Genomic DNA, 22247 nt, shown 5'->3' on the forward strand with positions numbered 1-22247 from the left:
CCACTGCACTCCAGCCTGGGCGACAGAGCGAGACTCCGTCTCAAAATAAATAAATAAATAAATAATATAGGCCAGGCGTAGTGGCTCATGTCTGTAATCCCAACACTTTGGGAGGCCAAGGCAGGCAGATCACCTGAGGTCAGGAGTTTGATAGCAGCCTGACCAACAAGTTGAAACCCCGTCTCTACTAAAAATACAAAATTAGCCGGGTGTGGTGGCGTGCCCCTGTAATCCCAGCTACTCGGGAGGCTGAGGCAGGAGAATTGTTTATACCCAGGAGGGGGAGGTTGCAGTGAGACGAGATAGCACCAATGCACTCCAGCCTGGAGAACAACAGTGAAACTGTCTCAAAAATAAATAAATAAATAAATAAATAAATAAATAAATAAATAAATAATACGGACAGGATCTCCCTATGTTGCCCAGGCTGGTCTCGAACTCCTGGACTCAAGGGATCCTCCTGCCTCAGCCTCCCAAAGTGCTGGGGTTACAGGCAATGAGCCACTGCATCCAGCCCACAATAATATTGTATATTTATTTATCATTTGTTTTTTGAGACGGAGTCTTGCTCTGTTGCTCAGCTGGAGTGCAGCAGTGCAATCTCGGCTCACTGCAAGCTCCACGTCCTGGGTTCATGCCATTCTCCTGCCTCAGCCTCCCGAGTAGCTGGGACTACAGGCACCTGCCACCACACCCAGCTAATTTTTTTGTATTTTTAGTAGATGGGGTTTCACCGTGTTAAGCAGGATGGTCTTGATCTCCTGACCTCGTGATCCTCGTGGCCTCCCAAAGTGCTGGGATTACAGGCGTGAGCCGCCGTGCCCGGCCAATATTGTGTATTTATTAAGCACTTGTTTGCATGTCTTTCTGCTAAGCATTTCACAGACACCACCTCATGAGCTCTTTACATGAGTCCTATGAGATAGCAAGTGTGAAGCTCCCGTAATGGAGGACTAAGGCCCAGAGAGGTGAAGCCATTTGCCTGAGGTCACACAAATGTGAAAGGGTGAAACTGGCAGTCTAATCTATGTGGCATGTGACCGCCCCGACCAAATACTTTGTGCATTCAACAAGTAGTTATTGGCCAGGAGCAATGGCTCACACCTGTAATCCCAGCACTTTGGGAGGCGGAGGCAGGTGGATCACCTGAGGTCAGTAGTTCAAGACCAGCCTGGCCAATAAGGTGAAACCTCAACTCTACTAAAAATACAAAAAATTAGCCAGGCGTGGTGGCAGGCGCCTGTAGTCCCAGCTACTCGGGAGGCTGAGGCAGGAGAATGGCGTGAACCCAGGAGGTGGAGCTTGCAGTGAGCCTAGATCACGCCACTGCACTTCAGTCTGGGCGACACAGCAAGACTGTCTCAAAAAAAAAAAGTTAAAACAGTTGAATCCAGCTACCTCTGCAGTGTCTCATGCTAGCTGCTGTCCACAGGAGACCAGACTCCCAGCCAACCCACCTTTCTGAAAGAGGGCTCCAAAAATCACAGGCTCCAGCAGAGAAAACAGGAGTTTATTACCAGATAGTGGAGATGGTGGGCCTCAAGTCTGGAAGCTGGGGGATTTAAGGGCCGGATTAGTGCCCCTACAAATGTTGGGTCCCTCAAGATCATGGTTAGGCTCACGGCCATGGAAGAAAAGTAAGTTCACAGAGGTGGGGTCTCCAGACAGGAGTAAGGCACACGGTGTGGGTGTGGCTGACATCCCCCTCTTGGTTTCATCCTGGGGCAGGGAGCAGGAGGCTCCCTCTGCAGCCACTGCCTGGTCCAATCCTCCCAGGCAGGGCTGTCATTGTGCCTCAGCACACGCTGAACACTGAAGGAGCCTGGCCTTGGTACTTCTCATGGACTGTCTTCAGGATGGGTATGAGGTTCTCAAAGGTTGGGCGGAAGGACGCCTCTGTCTCCCAGCAGTTCTTCATGAGATGATAGACCTAGAAGGAAAAACCAGGGCTGGTGAGGGCTGCCCTCTCCACGGCAGGATGGTGGGGTCAGGGAAAGACAAAGGAAGTCTCACCTCACAGGGACATTTGTTGGGCCGTGGCAGCCTCTCCCCTCGTTCCAGCAACTCGGTGAGTCTCAGAACTGTCATCTGACCCTGAGCAACGCCTATGAGCTCAAGGAATTTCTACCGTATAAACAAGACAAGCTCTTTTCAAGAGGCAATGAAAGCCAGGCACAGTGGCTCATGCCTGTAATCCCAGCACTTTTGGAGGCTGAGGCAGGTGGATCACCTGAGGTCAGGAGTTTGAGACCAGCCTGGCCAACATGGTGAAACCCCATCTCTACTAAAAATACAAAAATTAGCTGGGCATGATGGCGGGCGCCTGTAATCCCAGCTACTTGGGAGGCTGAGGCAGGAGGATCGTTTGAACCTGGGAGGCGGAGGCTGCAGTGAGCCAAGATTGTGCCATTGCACTCCAGCCTGGGCTACAAGTGTGAAACTCCGTCTCAAAAAAGAAAAAAAAGAAATCACCCTGCAACTTCGTGAAATTGACTGCATGGGTTCTAATCCCACCTCTTACACCTCTCAGCTGTGTGACTTTGAATTTGAGTTCACTTCTCTGGGCCTCAGTTTTCTCATTCATAAAATAGGGTAATAACATCTGCCACCTGGGATTACTGTGAACGTTAAACTAATATTCATAGAGTAAGCCTGAGTCAGGTGTTTGCCGTTATTATTAAGCCTCACAGCAGATTATTCTTACTGTCCAGAATTTTTTTTGAGACAGTCTCTCGCTCTTTCACCCAGGCTGGAGTGCGGTGGCACAATCTCAGCTCACTGCAACCTCTGCCTACCGGGTTCAAGAAATTCTCCCTGCCTCAGCCGCCTGAGTAGCTGGGATTACAGGCACGTGCCACCACGCCAGGCTAATTTTTGTATTTTTAGTAGAGACAGGGTTTCCATGTTGGCCAGGCTGGTCTCGATCTCCTGACCTCGTGATCTGCCCGCCTTGGCCTCCCAAAGTGCTGGGATTACAGGCGTGAGCCATCGCGCCCGGCCTATGCCTTTTTTTTTTTTTTTTTTTGAGACGGAGTCTCGCTCTGTCACTCAGCTGGAGTGCAGTGGGGAGATCGCTCACTGCAAGCTCCGCCTCCCGGGTTCACGCCATTCTCCTGCCTCAGCCTCCTGAGTAGCTGGGACTACAGGCGCTGGCCACCACGCTCGGCTAATTTTTTTTTGTATTTTTAGTACAGACGGGGTTTCACCATGTTAGCCAGGTTGGTCTCGATCTCCTGACCTCGTGATCCGCCCGCCTCGGCCTCCCAAAGTGCTGGGATTACAGGTATGCGCCACCGCGCCCAGCCGGGCGTATGCCTTTCTAATTGCTCTAGCAAACTCCAGGTGGGGCTGCGGGCCTGGCTCTCACCGTAGGGGGGCTCTGGCTGGAGTCACAGTGCGTCAGCAGCTCATACAGGGTCACCCCGAACGACCAGACATCGGACGCATAGTAGAACTTATACTCCTTCAGGCACTCTGGGGCATACCTAGGGGGAGGGGGGCACTCAGGCCTCGGGGGGAGGGCTGCACTGAGGGTTTGGGGATCAGACCAGGCTGAAGCTCTCACCGGAGACTTAAGGACCCTTTGGGCTCAGTTGGGACCCACCCTTAAGAGCGCAGCCTGAGCGGGGTGATGTGCTCATTGGCTAGGCCGCTCATTGGCTAGGCCGGGTTAACCCCGCCCACCAGGCCAAGCCGCACTCTATACACCGCCTCTTGCCTCCATAGGCCCCACCCCCGCACGGCTAGGCCCCGCCGCGCTTCACTGGGATCATGCCCTGTCATGATACCCAGCATCCGTCTACTCCACCCCGCCTGTTCCAAGTGACCCCAGCACCCCCTCAGACTGCACCCCGCCTGGTCACCAGAACACGGGGCTGTCCCCATCCTCGCGCACGCGGTAGTACTCGTGGCCTTCGGGCACGGCTTTGGCTAGGCCAAAGTCCCCGATCTTGACCAGCCTGTCGTTGTCCAGAAGCACGTTGCGCGCGGCTAGGTCTCGGTGGATGTAGTGCTGCGCGTGCAGATAGGCCATGCCCTGGGGGCAGGGCAGGGCTTGTGAGTTTCAATGGGGCGGGGTTCGGCCGGGGGCGGCGGCAGGACCTGAGCAGCCAGGAGGGCTAGGGGACAGTCAGGTCAGGCCGGTGGCTACCCGGCCGCTGGAGAGGGCCGGATGGCACGTGGCACCAAGCAAAAGGAGGCTGAGCCAGAAATTAGGGACGGAGCTAGATGAGCAAAGCTGGGCAGGAGGGCGAGTTGGGAGGGGCCGAGCCTGCTGTGCGTGGTCCCTTGGGAGGAGGGGGTGTGGCCAAGCGAGCCGAACAATTCGGAGGTCAGTGCAAGGACACGAGGGCCTGGGCAAATGAGCAGGGGCGGAGCGTGAGAGCCGACTGCACCGGATCGCTCAGGCCAGCGCAAGCTGAAGAGGAAGGGGCAAGCTCTGTAAGCAGGGGCGGGGCCGACCAACCTCGCAGATCTGCTGGGCGAAGAGCAGCAGCTGGGCCAGCCCGACGCTGTGCCGGGGCAGGTAGTCTCGGAGGCTGCCCAGGGGCACGTACTCCATGACCAGCTGCAGCGACTTCTCGCCTGCCGCGGAGAGGGGCGGCCCCGGTGGGGGACGATAAAGGGCGGGCCGGGGACCGCCTACCGTGAGCCCAGCAGAGCCCCTCCAAGGTCGGAAGGGAAGGCCAAGACCCGCGCACACTAGACCCAGTCCTCAGGTGGGATGGACCCATCCAGAACCCCATTCTCACTTGAGGGAGCTGCTGGTGGCTCCCGTCCATCCTGGCCCCAGCAGGTAGCACCCCCTAGATGGGAAGGAGGCAGCCCGGCCACGCTCACCCAACTTCCAAGAACCGCATATGGCAGCCTGGGGTTGAGTCTCTAATTGGCTAGGCCAGACTGGCCCCGCCCACAAGGCCACACCCATGCTCTAACCATGCCCCCTCGAGTCTCTAGGACTCGCCGGGTCCCGCCCACCTTGGTCCTCGCAGCAGCCCTTGTACTTGACGATGTGCTCGTGATAGAGCTTGCGCAGAATGTCAATCTCCTGCTTCCAGCCCAAGCGGTGCTGGGGGCCGCAGTCTGCCTTGAGGGCTTTCACCGCCACCATCTCGCCAGTGCCGTCGTTGGTCGGATCGTAGCAGTACAAGCTGACCTTGCCGAAGTGACCCTGGTCGGGCGCGCACGAGGGTCAGCTCCACCTCCCCAATCCCTGCACCACTCCCCATCCCCCAATTTCCCGTGCCACTCCTCCAGGCAGATCCTTTCGGAATACCCCAGGCCCCGCCTACTCCGCGCTATTAAGACTCCTTGGCACCTAGGCCTCCCTCAAAGCAGAGGGTCCCACCCACATCTCCTGAGAATCACCTTAGGTAGGAATTTATCCTCAACCCCCAAACTCCTCCCCGACCAGGTGGGCCTTTTAGCAGTCCAGGCCCCTCCCTCACCTCGCCCAGATCTCGGATCTTTTTCAAATAGCGCTTGTGGAAAACCGTAGGGTCTGACGCCAGTGAGTCCGGGTTCACAGTCAAGATGTCAGCAAGATCTGGAAGAGCTGCGGTGGGTAAAGGCCTGACCCCGATCCTTTCCCCAGTAGGCCCACACTTGGGAGTCACAAAGCCAGCCACAGCTACCCCAGGATCCGATTCCAGAGGTAAGAAAACTTTTTCCTGCAACAGCTGAAAGAGTCCACTTACTGTACAAAATGATGCAGAGTTGGCTGCATCAAAACTGACACCTGTTTGGGAGGCCGAGGCGGGAGGATCACTTGAGCCCAGGAGTTCAAGACCAGCCTGGACAACACGGTGAAACCCCTCTCTACAAAAAAGTTTAAAAAAAAAAAAATTAGCCAGGTGTGGTGGCGCATGCCTGTGGTCCCAGCTACTCAGGAGGCTGAGGTAGGAGGATCGTTTGAGCCCAGGAGTTTTGAGGCTGCAGTGAGTCTGGGCCACAGAGAGAGACTGTTTCTTAAAAAAAAAAGAAAAAAAAAGAAAGAAAAAAAGAAAAAGAAAAAACAGAAAAACCTGACATCTGGAAGTTCTGAGATTGGGTAGAGGGCACAGATACTTCATAGAGAAAAGAGAAAAAATGGCCAGGTGTGGTGGCTCACACCTGTAATCCCAGCACTTTGGGAGGCCAAGGCAGGAGGATCCCTAGAGCCCAGGAGTCTCGGGCTGCAGTGAGCCTGTGAATAGCCACTACACTCCTGCCTGGGCAACACAGCAAGACCTAGTCTTTAAAACAAAAAGGAGAAAGAAAAATGTGATATGACCAGTTGAAAATGGCATATTAGGCCAGGTGTGGTGGCTCACACCTGTAATCCCAGCACTTTGGGAGGCTGAGGAGGGTGGATCACCTGAGGTCAAGAGTTTCAGACCAGCCTAGCCAACATAGTGAAACCCCGTCTCTACTAAAAATACAAAAATTAGCTGGGTGTGGTGGTGGACACCTGTAATCCCAGCTACTCGGGAGGCTGAGGCAGGAGAATTGCTTGAACCCAGGAGGCAGAGGTTGCAGTGGGCCGAGATCGCGCCATTGCACTCCAGCCTGTGCAACAAGAGCAAAACTCCATCTCAAAAAAGAAAAAGAAAATAGGTCAGGCGCAGTGGCTCACGCCTGTAATCCCAGCACTTTGGGAGGCCGAGGCGGGTGGATCACGAGGTCAAGAGATCGAGACCGTCCTGGCCAACATGGTGAATTCCCGTCTCTACTAAAAATACAAAAATTAGCCCGGCGTGGTGGTGGGCGCCTATAGTCCCAGCTACTCGGGAGGCTGAGGCAGAAGAATTACTTGAACCCGGGAGACGGAGGTTGCAGTGAGCCAAGATTGCACCACTGCACTCCAGCCTGGCGACAGAGTGAGACTCCGTCTCAAAAAAAAGAAAAAAGAGCATATTAATTTTTTTAAGAAAACAATACAAAAATTTTTTTAAAAGAAAAAAAAAACTGCAATGGTCTAATTCTCCAATCCAAAGAAGTTGTGTCTCTCCCCAGACAAAACATTAAGGAGGCCAGGTGCAGTGGCTCACGCCTGTAATCCCAACAATTTGGGAGGCTGAAGCAGATAGATCATTTGAGGTCTAGAGTTTGAGACCAGCCTGGCCAACATGGCAAAACCCCACCTCTACTAAAAATACAAAAATTAGCCGGGCATGGTGACACACGCTTGTAATCCCAGCTACTTGGGAGGCTGAGGTAGGAGGATTGCTTGAACCTGGGAGGTGGAGGTTGCAGTGAGCCAAGATCACGTCACTGCACTCCAGGCTGGGCGACAGAGCAAGATTCCATCGCAAATAAATAAATAAATAAATACATTAATGAGAGCTCAGGGCAGCCAGGCAGGGCATGCTTATGAACGCCACTGCAAGAAATTGGCACACACCACAAACCACTGTGCAGACCTCTCGTGCGCTGTAGGCATACAGCAGGGATCCCAGCCCCCTCCCACTTCCCCAGGGTCCCAGCACTGGGACGGAGCTCACTGTGGGGCTGCAGCCGGGTGAGGTCACGCAGGATGGTGCGGAATGATGGCCTCTGGGTTGGCTCATAGGTCAGACACTGGCTGGTGAGTGTGGCCAGCTCTGGGCAGGAGGGCTCAGGCAGCCGGTGCTGCCTCTGGTAGAAATGCTCCTTCTGTTGGGAAAGGGACCCAGAGAAGTCAACATCCTCCCTTCGCCCCCACCCCTTCCCCAAGAGGCAGAGTCAAGTCCTCGGAGTGGACCGCCAGGTGCCCGCTCTTATCAGTCCCATTATACAGATGAGGCAACTGAGGCTCCACAAAGTGGGAGGATGTGCTCACAGCTGCAGAGCCAGGACTGGGACCCAGGTCCAGTGATTATGCAGAGCTGGAGTGTCACAGTCAGCCTCCTGCCCTGAGGTCCCCTCCCGCCCCTCCTGTAGACCACAGCTCCTCAATACACTGAAGCCTCAGCCTTTGCACGGGCCATGCACTCTGCCTAGGCTGCCCTTCCTAGCCAGGCTCATTGGCATAATTCTACACTTAGATAAAACCTCTTCTGGGGCTGGGCACTGTGGCTCATGCCTGTAATCCCAGCACTTTGGGAGGCCAAGGTGGGCGGATCACCTAAGGTCAGGAGTTTGAGACCAGCCTGACCAATATTATGAAACCCCGTCTCTACAAAAAATACAAAAATTAGCCGGGTGTGGTGGCATGCGCCTGTAATCCCCCCTACTTGGGAGGCTGAGGCAGGAGAATCGCTTGAACCCAGGAGGCGGAGGTTGCAGTGAGCTGAGATCACGCCATTGCATTCCAGCCTGGGCAACAAGAGTGGAACTTCGTCTCCAAATAAAAACACCACACTCACGAACCTCCTCTGGGAAGCCTTGTCTGACCCCACTGCTGGGTGAGGCGCATCCTCAGCCCCTCTTCCCGACTCTGCAGCCTGGGCGTCTCCCATCGCTGCCCTGGTCACTCTGCCTAAAACTGAAATCAAGTCTCTTACTTGCCTTCTGTGTGCCAGGCACAAGTGACTTCCACAAAGACCTAAAAAGGCTGGGACTACATTGAGCCCTGGCGAGTGGCCCACCTGCTGGTAGCCCAGAGAGACTTGAAGTCATGAGGCCAGAGGGGAGGCAGCTTTGAGCTCCGATTCTGTCCTCTGGATTTCTTGGAGGGGCCCCCACTGTGGGGAGGGCCCAAGGGTTTCCTAGACATACCTCGGAGGGGTTGCGGCTCTGCAGAGGGGCCTCTCCGTCAAAGCAGATCTCCAGGAGGGTGGCACCAAACCCCCACTTGTCCATGGCGGTGCTTAGGCTGTTGGGCCCACCTGGTAGGCATTCGGGGGCCATCCAGGGGATCCTGTCCACCCGCTCTGGGAGGCCAAGGTCAGAGGTCACCAAATGTGAAAGGAGCAGGGGAAACTCCCCCACTGTGCCACGGTCCCTTGGGTACTCACCCTCCCTGGAGAGGGCGCCCAGGCCCACGCCGGGATCACTCAGCTTGATGAAGGGGCTGGTGCCCTCTGCCAGCCCCAGCCGGGCCAGCAGGATGTTCCGGCCACACACATTACCATGAACAAGGTTCTTGTTCTCCTGAGGTGGGCAGGAGAGAGGGTGTGGCCACTCAGGAGGGGCACAGATGCCAACCCCAAACCTGGTCCCCATAGGGACAGCCAATGTGAAAAGAACAACTGTGACCATCACTGGGTTTCTTTCTGTTCTGTTTTTTGGGGGGTTATTTTTTTCTTTTTCTTTTTTTTTTTTTTTTTTTGAGACAGGGTCTCACTCTGTCTCTCAGGTTGGAGTATAGTGGCACAAACATGGCTCACTGCAGCTTCAAACTCCTAGGCTCAAGCCTTCCAAGTAGCTAGAATTACAGGCGCACATCACCATGGCCTGGCTAATTCTTAAATTTTTGGTAGAGATGGGGTCTAGCTATGCTGCTGCCCAGGCTGGGGTGCAGTGGTATGATCATAGCTTACTACGGCCTCAAATTCCTGGGCTCAGGCGATCCTCCCACCTCAGCTTCCTGAGTACCTGGGCCTACAGGTGCAAGTTACCACATTGGCTAATTTTTTTTGTATTTTTCATAGAGGCAAGGTTTTGCCATATTGGCCAGGCTGGTCTCAAACTCCTGATCTCAGGTGATCCACCTGCCTTGGCCTCCCAAACTGCTGAGATTACAGGTGTGAGCCACCACGACTGGCTATTTGTTTATTTTTTAAAGAAGGGGCCAGCTGGGCATGGTGGCTCACGCCTGGAATCCCAGCACTTTGGGAGGCTGAGGCAGGTGGATCACGAGGTCAGAAGTTCCAGACCAGCCTGACCAACATGGTGAAACCCCGTCTCTACTAAAAATACAAAAATTAGCTGGGCATGATGGCAGGAGCCTATAATACCAGCTATTTGGGAGGCTGAGGCGGGAGAATCATTTGAACCCGGGAGGCGAAGGTTGCAGTGAGCCGAGATCATGCCATTGCACTCCAGCCTGGGTGACAGGGCGAAACTCCATCTAAAAAAAAAAAAAAAAGAAAAAAGAAAAAAAAAAAGATGGGGTCTCGCCCTGTTGCCCAGGCTGGTCTCGAACTCCAGGGCTCCTGGCCCTCCCTGACAGACCCAGGCCTCACACACAGGCCACACACCAGGTAGCTGAGGGCACTGGCCAGCTGCTGGGCCACCATCATCTTCCAAGCCATGGGCACATGGCCCCGCTCCCTCCGCAACCACACATCCAGGGGTCCGTGCTCCACGTACTCTGTCACCATGATATCTGTAAAGACACAGCTGCTCTGGGGCGACCTGCCTGCTCTGCCCTCTGGATGGCGGGGAATGGGGGGAGACGCCAGGGAGGGACTTGGCATGTGGCTGGGGAGGTGTCAGGGCAGAGGTGTGGGTGGAGTTTGGTCTGGGTTGAAAGTGAGTTTGGGGAGAGAAGAAATGCGGAATGCAGCAGAGGCAGCAGTGGATGAGGGCATTGGGGTCCAGGTGGGGTGGGGCATGGAAGAAGTTGCAGTTCAAGAGAGAAAGGTGGGCTGGGCGTAGTGGTTCACGCCTGTAATCCCAGCACTTTGGGAGGCTGAGGCGGGTGGATCACCTGAGGTCACGAGTTCAAGGGCAGCCTGCCCAACATGATGAAACTCCATCACTACTAAAAAGAAAAAATACAGCCGGGCACAGTGGCTCACGCCTGTAATCCCAGCACTTTGGGAGGCTGAGGCGGGTGGATCACAACTTCAGGAGTTCGAGACCAGCCTGGTCAATATGGTGAAACCCCAACTCTACTAAAAATACAAAAAAATTAGCCAGGCTTGGTAGTGAGCGCCTATATTCCCAGCTACTTGGGAGGCTGAGGCAGAATGGTGGGAGATGGAGCTTGCAGTGAGCCGAGATCACGTCACTGCACTCCAGCCTGGGCAATAGAGCAAGATTTCGTCTCAGAAAAAAAAAAAAAAAAAAATTAGCTGGGCGTGGTGGCACATGCCTGTAATCCCAGCTATTCAGGAGGCTGAGGCAGGAGAATTGCTTGAACCCGGGAGGCGGAGGTTGCAGTGAGCCGAGATCACGCCACTGTACTCCAGCCTGGGTGACAGAGTGAGACTCTGTCTCAAAAAAGTTAAAAAAAAAAAAAAAGATAAAGGTGGCAGGGTACAGTGGCTCATGCCTGTATCCCGTCACTTTGGGAGGCTGAGGCGGGAAGATCCCTTGAGCCCAGGAGTTTGAGACCAGCCTAGGCAACATAGTGAGACCCTATCTCTACAAAAAATTTTTAAAAATCAGCCGGGTGTGATAGCACACGCCTGTCATCCCAGGTGCACAAGAGGCTGAGGCAGAAGGATCGCTTGAGCCCGGGAGGTCAAGGCTTCAGTGAGCCATGACGGCACCACTGCATTGCAGCCGGGGCAACAGAGGGAGACCCTAGTCTCACAAAAAGAGAGATAAAGGTGAGCCTACAAAGTAGGCAACTAGGGATGGGGGGGGATGGGCATGGATAAGCAGAGGCTAAGGGCTTGAGGTTGGGGTAGAAGTGATGTTTGGGTACCAGAGTAGTCAGAGGGATGTGGGTCAGGGTGTTGGCCAGCGTCCAGGGGAAAGTGGGGGAGATGCACACACACACAGGGGGGTTGAGGGATGGGTGGGTCTAGGGTTGTTCCATACAAGGGCTTTATTTTTTATTTATTTTTTATTTTTTTTGAGACAGAGTCTCGCCCTGTCGCCCAGGCTGGAGTGCAGTGGTACAATGCTCACTGCAGCCTTGAACTCCTGGGCTCAAGTGATCCTCCCATTTCAGCCTCCCAAGTAGCTAGGACTACAGACACAGGTCACCATGCCTGGCCCTGATTTTTAAATTTTTTGTAAAGATAAGGTCTGGCCATGTTACCCAGGCTGGTCTTGAACTCCTGGGTTTAAGCAATCCTCCCACCTCTAAATCCCAAAGTGCTGGGATAGGTGTGAGCCACCACACCTAGTCTATACAAGGAGTTTTGAGCTACCTGCAGAGGAAAGGAAGAGGTGGGGTTAGGCAGGGTTGGATGTGCAGGGGTCTAGGACGATCAGCACACATCAGCGCTGGAGTCTGCCTGAGGCCATAGTGCTGATGGGGCCAGGGGCAGATGGGGGCTGGACTGTACAGGTTGTTTGGGAGGTTGATGGAAATGGGGATGTAGTTGGGAATCAGGGTGGGGGTTGAGACTGAGGGCAGGTGAGGGTCGAGGTGTTGGGATGTCAGTTATGGGCTGGAATATTATTAGGGGTTGGGGTCTCGGTTGAAGGTCAAGTTGTAGCCCGGGATCAGAGTACAGGTGAGAGTCGAGAAATAGGCATAGGTTGGGGTGCAGGTCGAGGGCTGGGGTACAGATCAGGGAGTAGGTATAAGTTGGGATGGCCTGCCAAAGGGGGATGGGTATGGCGGGACCCACTCACTTTCAGGACCACGCACACAGACGCCATGCACGAAGGCCAGGTGCGCGTGGGAGACCTGGCTCATGAGGCTGGCTGTCTCGTAGAAGGCCTGTGGGGACCGGGCAGGTCAGGTGGCTGCAAAGCCGACTCCTCCCATCCCACCTCCTCCACAGACACACCCCTCCCATCCCACCTCCTCCGGCCACCTCCTCCACAGACACACCCCCAGGCCTGGCCCTGCCCACTCACCAGGGCAATGTCATGGTGACTAGGGTCCAGCACTTTGAGCACCACTCGTAGCTCCTGCCCACGGTCCCTGCCAGGCACGAGGGGGTCCTCGTCATCCATCTTGCCCTCCTCAGGGTCCCCGCTGCCCTCCACTCGCAGGCGGCCCTCATACACATTGGTCCTTGTGCCCTGGCCCAAGTGGGACAGCTGCGGGATCATGTGGCACAGAATACCGCCATGGTGAAAGTTAGCAGCTGATCTCCCAAGGCCCCCAGCACCCACATCCCCAGGGGCCCTGCCCTTGCCCCGGGCCCCTTCCCTGCACCCACCTGGGTGATCTCCTTCTGGTCAACCCGGTGGAAGCTGAGCTGGCTGAGGTTGAATGTCCCGCTGCTGGCCCGAGCCCCCCGCATGATGATGAGATTGGAGGTTTCTGGGGGCAGGCATCAAGTCATGGAGGGCGGGCCTTGGGGAGAGATGCCACATCCCACCCAGAGGTCCCCCTATCGTCGAACCTCCTGGTTGGGGCAGGCAACAGCGACGCAGAGAGAAGCAGTCATCCCCGGCCCTCAGCAAGCAGCCCTGCAAGGCAGCCCCAAGTTCCCGAACGCTGGGGAAGGACCGGCCCCAGCCCTCCAGCACGAAGGCCCCGTTCTGCTGCTCTATGGGGAACTTCCGGAGCCGCAAGCTCTGCATGCCGTCTGGTGCCTGGCAGGAGGTGGCAGAGGTGGGAGCAGTGAGCAGGGGACCAGGCAGGGAACGTATCCAGCCCTAGCCCCAGCCCCCAGCCCTGGGCTCACCTGGCTACGCTGGGCCACTGTGAGGATCAGGCGGTAGGGGTGGCTGGTGCTCCAGTGAATGAGATACAGGCCGTCCTCGGGCCGCAGCTTGGCCTGCACAAATGGCTCCCTGGAAGGGGGTCCAGGGGGACTATCAGGCCACCTGGGGCCCCTGCTGGACCCATACCCGGGAACAATGACACTCATTACCTGCTTAGAGGGCACACGCACAGCTAGGACAAGTGTCAGACACAGCCACTCTTGTGGGGACACTAATTCTGGACACACAGCCACTTACATGGAGACACAATGCAGCAGCAGGCACACACCTGCTTTTTTGTTTATTTGTTTGTTTTTTTGAGACGGAGTTTCCCTCGTCACCCAGGCTGGAATGCAGTGGCGCTATCTCAGCTTATTGCAACCTCCGCCCACCCGGGTTCAAGCAATTCTCTTGCCTCAACCTCCCGAGTAGCTGCGATTACAGGTCCCTGCCACTATGCCCAGCTAATTTTTATATTTTTAGTAGAAAGGAGGTTTCACCATGTTAGCCAGCCTGGTCTCAAACTCCTGACCTCAGCTGATCTGCCAGCCTCAGCCTCCCAAAGTGCTGGGATTACAGGCATGAGTCACTGTGCCCGGCTACCTGCTCTCTCTTTTTTTTTTTTTTTTGAGACAGGGTCTTGCTCTGTTGCCCAGGCTGGAGTGCAGTGGTGCAATCTTGGCTCACTTCAGCTTGGACCTCCCAGGCTCAAGAGATTCTCCCACCTCAGCCTCCTGAGGAGCCAGGATTACAGGTGTGTCCAGCTAATTTTTGTGTTTTCAGTAGTTAAGAGACCTTGCTACGTTGCCCAGGCTGCTCTTGAACTCCTGGGCTCAAGTGATTCTCCCACCTCGGCCTCCTAAAGCGCTGGGATTACAGGCGTGAGCCACCACACCCAGCCTACTCCTGCTCCTGTACTTGATGCCAGATACGACCTGACAAGGTGACACACACTCCAAGATAGGAAACAGCCATCAGGAGCCGGATGGGCGCACACCCAGCCACGGCCACCGCCACTCACAAGGGTGACACACGGTGGATGGCCAATCACACAAGCAAAGGACAACAATCCCAGACACAACTAATCACCCAGTGTGACAGGGTAACATAGGGGCCGGGGCATCCCAGACACAGAGGTGACACAAACATGCACTATAAGGTGTCATGGCCACATAGGTCCAGACACCTACATGTGCAGTGGCTGACACACATGGTCCCCAAACACCTGTCTGTATGGGGGCAGCACACATATAGCCTTGACAGCAGGCACGGCCACAGGCCTCACAAGGTGAAATGGCCACTTCCCCCTCCCCTGGCATCACAAGTAGGACAAGGGACAGAGAGTCACAGGGGCAGTGACCAGACAAGGAGACAGTCACGAATCATGACTTGGCAGCACACAGGACAGCCACACACACCCCTGCACCTGATGATGACATAAGTACCGACAACTTCACACCCTCAGGCCCACAAGTCACACACAGGACTGCTGAGACAGTGACCCACAAGTTACCAGCACAGGCAGCCGCCTGCAGAGGTGGAAGCATCCAACATACCCCTGAATGGTCACCAGCGTCAGGGTAACACACAGTCCCATGAAAATCACCAGTTCTGTGCAGTGACAACCTCAACACACAATGACAGTCATGGCCTGGCATGGTGGCTCATGCCTGTAATACTAGCACTTTGGGAGGCGGAGGCAGGTGGATCACCTGAGGTCAGGAGTTCGAGACTAGCCTGGCCAATCTGATGAAACCCCATCTCTACAAAAATACAAAAATTAGCCTGGCATGGTGGCGAGCACCTGTAGTCCCAGGTAGTCAGTCGGGAGGCTGAGGCAGGAGAATCGCTTGAACCTGGGAGGCGGAGTCTGCAGTGAGCTGAGATCACGCCACTGCACTCCAGTTTGGGCGACAAAAAATAAAAAAAAAATAAGACGTCCACCTACACACACACCCTGCACAGCCCCTAGGGCTCACAGTCTAGTTGGCACCCTTGGCGGTGGCCCCCAGAGCCCCCAACCCAGCACTCACAGCAGAGGTCCGTGGATCCCATCCCGGATGCTCATCACCAGCCGTGGGGGAGCCACCTCATGGCACAGGTAGTGGCTGGAGTCGGCCGTCAGGCGGAAATAGCCGTCCACCAGCGACACGAAGGACAGCGCCGCAGCCCGGGAAGGCAGACTCAGCTCCTGCCAGCCAGGGGCGCATCAGGTGGGTGTCCTCCCAGCCCATGACGGCCCCTAGCCCAGTCCCCACCCTGGGCCTCACCAGGCACTTGTTGTCCTGCCGGTGGATGCTGACACTGCGCTCTTTCAGCACCACGTGGGTGATGTCCCGGAAGTCGCAGAAGTAGGCCCACAGTGGCTCCTGGGGCCTGTCCGCCGGCTGGCCAACTGCCTTGTGAGCCTTGGCCTTCCTCCCAGACAGGCTGGCTTGGAGGTTCCTGCCACTGCTACCACTAGAAGCCTGAACACCCAGCAAGTGGGGCAGAGGATGGAGAGGGCAATGCCCGTTTATACCTCCTGCACTTTCCCCTGGGGAGAGACTGGAGCCAGAAGGGCCAGGCACCAACCTGGGTTGACCTCCCAAGTCCCAGTGTCACAGGTGGGATGGAGACCCACCCCAAAAACATACACATGCTGGAAGCCGTACCCTTAGGGAGGGCAGAGAGCAGAATCCTGACCCCCTCACACCCAGGTGCCAGTCCCCAGATGAAGGGGTTCCTTGGAGGTGCAGACCCCAGAAATAAGGTCCCCAGGGGGTAAGCAGATGGAGGACCTTCTCCAAGAAACTGGCCCTAGCGGACAGGTGCCCCAGAGCCATGTGGGGAGAGGGCTCAGGTCAGCCACCCTCAGAGGCTAGGGCCAAGGATGAACAGAGACCCCTACCCCAGCCCAACCTGAACCCCCGGGGTGGAAGAGGTACCTTACTCACCTCCTCCTTGTTCACCTCCTCCTGTACTGGCCACCACTGGATGCCACCAGTGCCTGTCACCAGCACCTCGTGGGTTGGGGGCCCAGCAGCAGACTCAGGGCCAGGGTCTGTAGGGGCCTCCCCACTGTCCCTGATGTAGCAGGGCTCCCCCTCAGCCTGGGCCAGCAGCCTCAGGTGGCACACGGGCACACGCTCTGTGCCAAAGCGGGGTGCCAGCCGCTCGAGTGTGGCTAGGTATTTGACCATGACCATCTGCTGGGAGAGTCGGCCCGGCTGGAAGTCCCGCAGGAACCTGCGGAAGACGTTCCGAAGGCGCAGCCGGGTCAGGGCGCTGTGCTGCCGGATATGCCGACGGAAGGAGCGCGGGATGCAGTCCTTGAAGCTGGGGGGAACACAGGGAGGGGCTGGTCAGGGACCTGGGTTGTAGGCCCAACTGGGTGACACAGGGCAAGTGGCTTAACCTCTTTGAGCCTCAGCTGCCTCATCTGGAAAACAAGCACACTAGCCAGGTGTGGTGACTTGAGCCTGTAGTCTCAGCTACTTGGGAGGCCAAGGCGGAAGGATCGCTTGAGGTCAGGAGTTCGAAACCAGCCTGGCCAACATGATGAAACTTAGTCCGTCTCTACTAAAAATACAAAAATTAGCTGGGCGTGATGGCGGGCACCTGTAATCCCAGCTATTCGGGAGGCTGAGGAAGAAGAATCTCTTGAACCTGGGACGCAGAGGTTGCAGTGAGCCGAGATTGCGCCACTGTACTCTAGCCCAGGTGACAGAGAGACTCCGGCTCAGAAAAAAAAAAAAAGTAGAGGCACGGCAATATGCGAAGTCCACCCTGGCTCCCAGATGCTCAGGACACTTCCCCCTGCCTACACAGCATCCCCACCCCATTCCCAGACACCTGGTCTTCTTGGCCACCTCCTCCAGGGGGATGCCATGGCGGAGAGCGAGGTGACAGAGGTGCAGAAAGGCCATGCCCAGGCTCTCATTCTTAAAGTGGTGGATCTCCTCCTCGCTCGACAGCTCCCACAGTGATGCCACGTCATTCACAAACTCATGCTTGCCCTGGGAACAGGAAATTGAGCAGCAAGGGAGGTGTGAGAATGCATTCCTCTCTAGCCCAGAGGTATCCAATCTTCTGGCTACCCTGGACCACAATGGAAGAAGTGTCTTGGGCCCTACATAAAATACACTAACACTAATGATAGCTGATGAGCTAAAAAAAAAAAATATCGCAGGCCGGGCATGGTAGCTCACGCCTATAATCCCAGCACTTTGGGAGGCCAAGGCGGGCGGGTCACCTGAGGTCAGGAGTTTGAGACCAGCCTGACCAACATGGAGAAAACTCGCCTATACTAAAAATACAAAATTAGCCGGTGTGGTGGCGCATGCCTGTAATCCCAGCTACTCAGGAGGCTGAGGCAGGAGAATCACTTGAACCCGGGAGGCAGAGGTTGCAGTGAGCTGAGATCGTGACATTGCACTCCAGCCTGAGCAACAAGAATGAAACTCCATCTCAAAAAAAAAAAAAAAAAAAAAAATCGCAGCAAAATCTCAGAATATTTTAAGACAGTTTAGGAATTTGTGTTGGGCTTCATTCAAAGCTGTCCTGGGCAGCATGCAGTCTGCAGGCCAGGGGTTGGACAAGCTTGCTCTAGCCAGAGAACTCTAATTTCCTGCGTCTCACCACCTTGAGGAGGGGAGAGACCACCATTTACTGGAAAGGCCAAATACACAGCATACACCCCTCCTCTTGTCAATCTTGTGCCTGTGGCAGATATTACTAATCAATCACAGCACTCTTTCCCCTTCAACCTGAACTCTTGGCTGGGCATGGTGGCCCACACCTGTAATCCCACACTTTGGGAGGCTGAGGCAGGTGAATCACTTGAGGTCAGGAGTTTGAGACCAGCGTGGCCAACATGGTGAAACGCTGTCTTTAGTAAAAATAGAAAAATTAGCCAGGGGTGGTGGTGGGCTTCTGTAATCTCAGCTACTTGGGAGGCTGAGGTGGGAGAATTGCTTCAACCTGGGAGGTGGAGGTTGCAGTGAGCTGAGATCACGCCACTGCACTCCAGCCTGGGCCACAGAGCAAGACTCCACTTCAAACAAAAAACATCCCCAGATGGCATGAGTTGAAACCTATTAGCTATATTGAATCAGGGAGGGAAATGGGGGCTCCTCAACTGCCCCTAAGTCTCCCACAAATAGTCTTGCCCCCCAAGCCCTGCTCATACCTGCTCAAAGAGGTACTCAAATGAGGCTGGGTCCAGGAGTTGCATCCCCTGTGCTGTGTGATCTGAAGATGCCTCGGTTCCTGGGGGCCCACAACGGTACACAGCCGGTTCCTGAGGATTCATGCCATGCCAGTTCCGGAAATAAAACCTGCAGGAAGGAGGGACGCAGCTGGGGCTTAGCACAGAGTCAGACCAGCTTCAGCACAGGAGGGGACGAGCTTTGCAAAGGGGTCTCCACCCACCTTATGCGGAAATATAGCATCAGACTTGCGTCTCTGGGGATCTCCAGGATGTGGTTTGGGGGCAACCAGACTTGGGCTTGAGCATCGAAGAGGGCGAAGAGATTGAAACAAGGAGGAGTGATACCTGGATCAGGGGAGAAACGAGGTCAGGGGTCACATCATGTGCTACCGTCAGCCCCAAAGACCCCATGTCTGCCTTTACACTCCCTCTGAGGCCCCCTCCCTGACCTGTAGCTTCAGTCTCACATTGCCCCTGGGCAGAGGACAGTGTATATGTTGCCCATGCTGTGGCCTCACAGGACTACATTTCCCAGCCTCCCTTGCAGCTAGGATGGGGTCAATTGCACTGGTTTCTGGCCAAAGGGCTGGGCACATTTCCAAGACTGGAAATAAATCCTCTTGCCACCTTCACCATCCGAGGTATGTTGAAGGCTTCTTGTGCCAGATGGTGAAGCTATAAGACAGAGGTGAACCATCCAACCTGTACTTGATTTTAGGTAAGCCTTTTTTTTTTGTTTTTTGAGATGGAGTCTTGCTGTCGCCCAGGCTGGAGAGCAGTGACGCGATCTCGGCTCGCTGCAACCTCCGCCTCCTGGGTTCAAGTGATTCTCCCGTCTCAGCCTCCTGAGTTGCTGGGATTATAGGTGTGTGCCATCACCCCGGCTAGTTTTTGTATTTTTAGAAAAGACGAGATTTTGCCATGTTGGCCAGGCTGGTCTCAAACTCCTGACCTCAGGTGATCCGCCCACCTTGGCCTCCCAAAGTGCTAGGAACAGGCATGAGCCACTGTGCTCGGCCGATTTTAGGTAAACCTTGATTGTCTTAAGATTTGGGGGGATTGCTTATTCCTGCAGCAAAACTAATCCTAGCCTGACCCACATAACTCTACAAACTGCTGCAATTGTCCGGCATCTCCCTGAACTCCAGCCCCAAAGAAACATCCAGTCACCTCCTGGCTGTCTCCCCCTGGACATCACAGCCCCCTCCTTAGATATGCCTTGTTCCAAACAACACATCTTATCTGTGGTCGGCAAACTCCAACCTTCCCTTCCTCTGCCCGTTTTTTTTTTAAGGGTCAGGGTCTTTCTTTGCCACCCAGGTTGCAGTGCAGTGCTGCAATCCTAGCTCACTGCAGCCTCAACCTCCAGGGCTCAAGCGATCCTCCCACCTCAGTCTCTGGAGTTGATGGGATTATGGGTATGAGCCAGGGTGTGTGGCTTCTGCCCAGTTCTTCAAACCAGGAACTTGGTCCTTATCTTCAACCTCTCCCACCCGCTCCAAAACAGATCGGTCACCAAGACCTGCTCTTCCTGCACACTCCATGTCCTGGGGATCCATCCACCACTGTCAAATGCAAACCTCAACCCCAATCCAGTCTCCAGACTTGCTGTAATTTCCCACACCAGCTACCCAGGGCATCTTTCTTTCTATTGATGTCATTTAAAAATTGTATCTGTCGGCCGGGCGCAGTGTCTCATGCCTATAATCCCAGCACTTTGGGAAGCTGAGGTGGGCGGACCACGAGGTCAGGAGATAGAGACCATCTTGGCTAACACGGTGAAACCCCGTCTCTACTAAGAAATACAAAAAATTGGCCGGGCGCAGTGGCTCAAGCCTGTAATCCCAGCACTTTGGGAGGCCGAGGCGGGTGGATCACGAGGTCAGGAGATCGAGACCATCCTGGCTAACACAGTGAAACCCCATCTCTACTAAAAATACAAAAAATTAGCCGGACGTGTTGGCGGGCGCCTGTAGTCCCAGCTACTCGGGAGGCTGAGGCAGGAGAATGGCATGAACCCGGGAGGCGGAGCTTGCAGTGAGCCGAGATCGTGCCATTGCACTCCCACCTGGGAGACAGAGCAAGACTCCGTCTCAAAAAAAAAAAAAAAAAAAAAAGAAATACAAAAAATTAGCCAGGCGTGGTGGCGGATGCCTGTAGTCCCAGCTACTCGGGAGGCTGAGGCAACAGAATGGCGTGAATCCAGGAGGTGGAGCTTGCAGTGAGCGGAGACTGCGCCACTGCAGTCCAGCCTGGGCGACAGAGGGAGACTCTGTTTCAAAAAAAAAAAAATTGTATCTGTCAGCTGGGTGCAGTGGCTCACGCCTGTAATCCCAGTACTTTGGGAAGCTGAGGCAGGCGGATCACGAGATCAGGACTTAAAGACCAGCCTGGCCAATATGGTGAAACCACATCTCTACTAAAAAATACAAAAATTAGCCAAGCGTGGTGGCGCGCACGTGTAGTCCCAGCTACTCAGGAGGCTGAGGCAGGAGAATCGCTTGAACGCAGGAGGCAGAGGTTGCAGTGAGCTGAGATCATGCCACTGCATTCCAGCCTGGGCAACAGAGTAAGACTCCATCTCAAAAAAAAAAAAAAGAAAAGAAAAAAAAATTGTATCTGTAGGGCAGGCATGGTGGCTCATGCCTGTAATCCCAGCACTTTGGGAGGCTGAGGTGGACAGATCACCCGAGGTCAGGAGTTCAAGAACAGCCTGGCCAATATGGTGAAACCCCCGTCTCTACTAAAAATACAAAAATTAGGCCAAGTGCAGTGGCTCATGCCTGTAATTCCAGCACTTTGGGAGGCTGAGGTGGACAGATCATCTGAGGTCAGGAGTTCGAGACCAGTTTGGCCAGCATGGTGAAATCCCGTCTCTATTAAAAAAAAAAAAAAAATAGCTGGACCTGGTGGCATGCGCCTATAATCCCAGCTACTGGGGAGGCTGAGGCAGGAGAATTGCTTGAACCCGGGAGGCGGAGGTTGCAGTGAGCCAAGATAGTGCCACTGAGCTCCAGCCTGGGCGGCAGAGTGAGATCTAAAAAAAAAAAATTGGCTGGCCATGGTGGGGTGCGCCTTTAGTCCCAGCTACTCCGGAGGTTGACGTAGGACAATCGCTTGAACCCAGGAGGCGGAGGGTGCAGTGAGCCGAGATTGTGCCACTGCACTCCAGCCTGGCGACACAGCAAGACTGTCTCAAAAAAAAAAAACAAAAAACAAATTATATCTGGCTGGGTGCAGTGGCCCATGCCTATAATCCCAGCGCTTTCGGAAGCTGAGGCAGGTGAAGCACTTGAGGTCAGGAGTTTGAGACCAGCCTGGCCACCATGGCAAAACCTCGTCTCTACTAAAAATACAAAAATTAGCTGGGTGTGCGGGTGCGCACCTGTAATCGCAGCTACTCAGGAGGCTGAGGCAAGAGAATTGCTTGAACCCGGAGGCAGAGGTTGCAGTGAGCCAAGATCACGCCACTGCGCTCCAGCCCAGGTGAAAGAGTGAGGCTCTGTCTAAAAAAAAATAATAAAATAAAATAAAATAATATAAATAATTTTATCTAACGCTGGGTATGGTGGCTCACATCTGTAATCCCAGCACTTTGGGAGGCTAAGGCGGGAGAATCACTTGAACCTAGGAGTTCAAGACCAGCCTAGGC

General features: G+C 54.8%; 1 protein-coding gene across 5 annotated transcripts in view; it reads right to left on the reverse strand.

Annotated features, from left to right (window-relative positions):
- Window positions 1-1489: 1489 nt before the first annotated feature.
- Window positions 1490-22247, reverse strand: part of TYK2 (tyrosine kinase 2) — a 28371-nt gene continuing 7613 nt past the window's right edge. For 2 of the 5 annotated variants that reach the window (XM_063615985.1, XM_055238204.2), the window contains 22 exons: window positions 18817-18940; window positions 18575-18722; window positions 17239-17402; window positions 16341-16722; window positions 15675-15872; window positions 15438-15595; window positions 13386-13494; window positions 13101-13293; window positions 12915-13018; window positions 12607-12792; window positions 12379-12466; window positions 10101-10228; window positions 8916-9051; window positions 8677-8831; window positions 7482-7632; window positions 5448-5545; window positions 4978-5170; window positions 4466-4584; window positions 3864-4036; window positions 3368-3485; window positions 2014-2124; window positions 1490-1930 (listed from right to left, as the gene is read on the reverse strand). In XM_063615985.1, coding sequence (XP_063472055.1) covers window positions 1796-1930; window positions 2014-2124; window positions 3368-3485; window positions 3864-4036; window positions 4466-4584; window positions 4978-5170; window positions 5448-5545; window positions 7482-7632; window positions 8677-8831; window positions 8916-9051; window positions 10101-10228; window positions 12379-12466; window positions 12607-12792; window positions 12915-13018; window positions 13101-13293; window positions 13386-13494; window positions 15438-15595; window positions 15675-15872; window positions 16341-16722; window positions 17239-17402; window positions 18575-18722; window positions 18817-18940 — 3371 coding nt within the window. In that variant the 3' untranslated portion in view covers window positions 1490-1795. Of the gene's footprint in view, window positions 1931-2013; window positions 2125-3367; window positions 3486-3863; window positions 4037-4465; window positions 4585-4977; window positions 5171-5447; window positions 5555-7481; window positions 7633-8676; window positions 8832-8915; window positions 9052-10100; window positions 10229-12378; window positions 12467-12606; window positions 12793-12914; window positions 13019-13100; window positions 13294-13385; window positions 13495-15437; window positions 15596-15674; window positions 15873-16331; window positions 16723-17238; window positions 17403-18574; window positions 18723-18816; window positions 18941-22247 lie in introns of all 5 variants that reach the window. The other 3 variants (XM_055238203.2, XM_063615983.1, XM_063615984.1) reach the window with 3 other exon arrangements.

The sequence above is a fragment of the Symphalangus syndactylus genome, chromosome 13, assembly GCF_028878055.3.
Source record: "Symphalangus syndactylus isolate Jambi chromosome 13, NHGRI_mSymSyn1-v2.1_pri, whole genome shotgun sequence".
In the NCBI taxonomy this organism is placed as follows: domain Eukaryota; kingdom Metazoa; phylum Chordata; class Mammalia; order Primates; family Hylobatidae; genus Symphalangus; species Symphalangus syndactylus.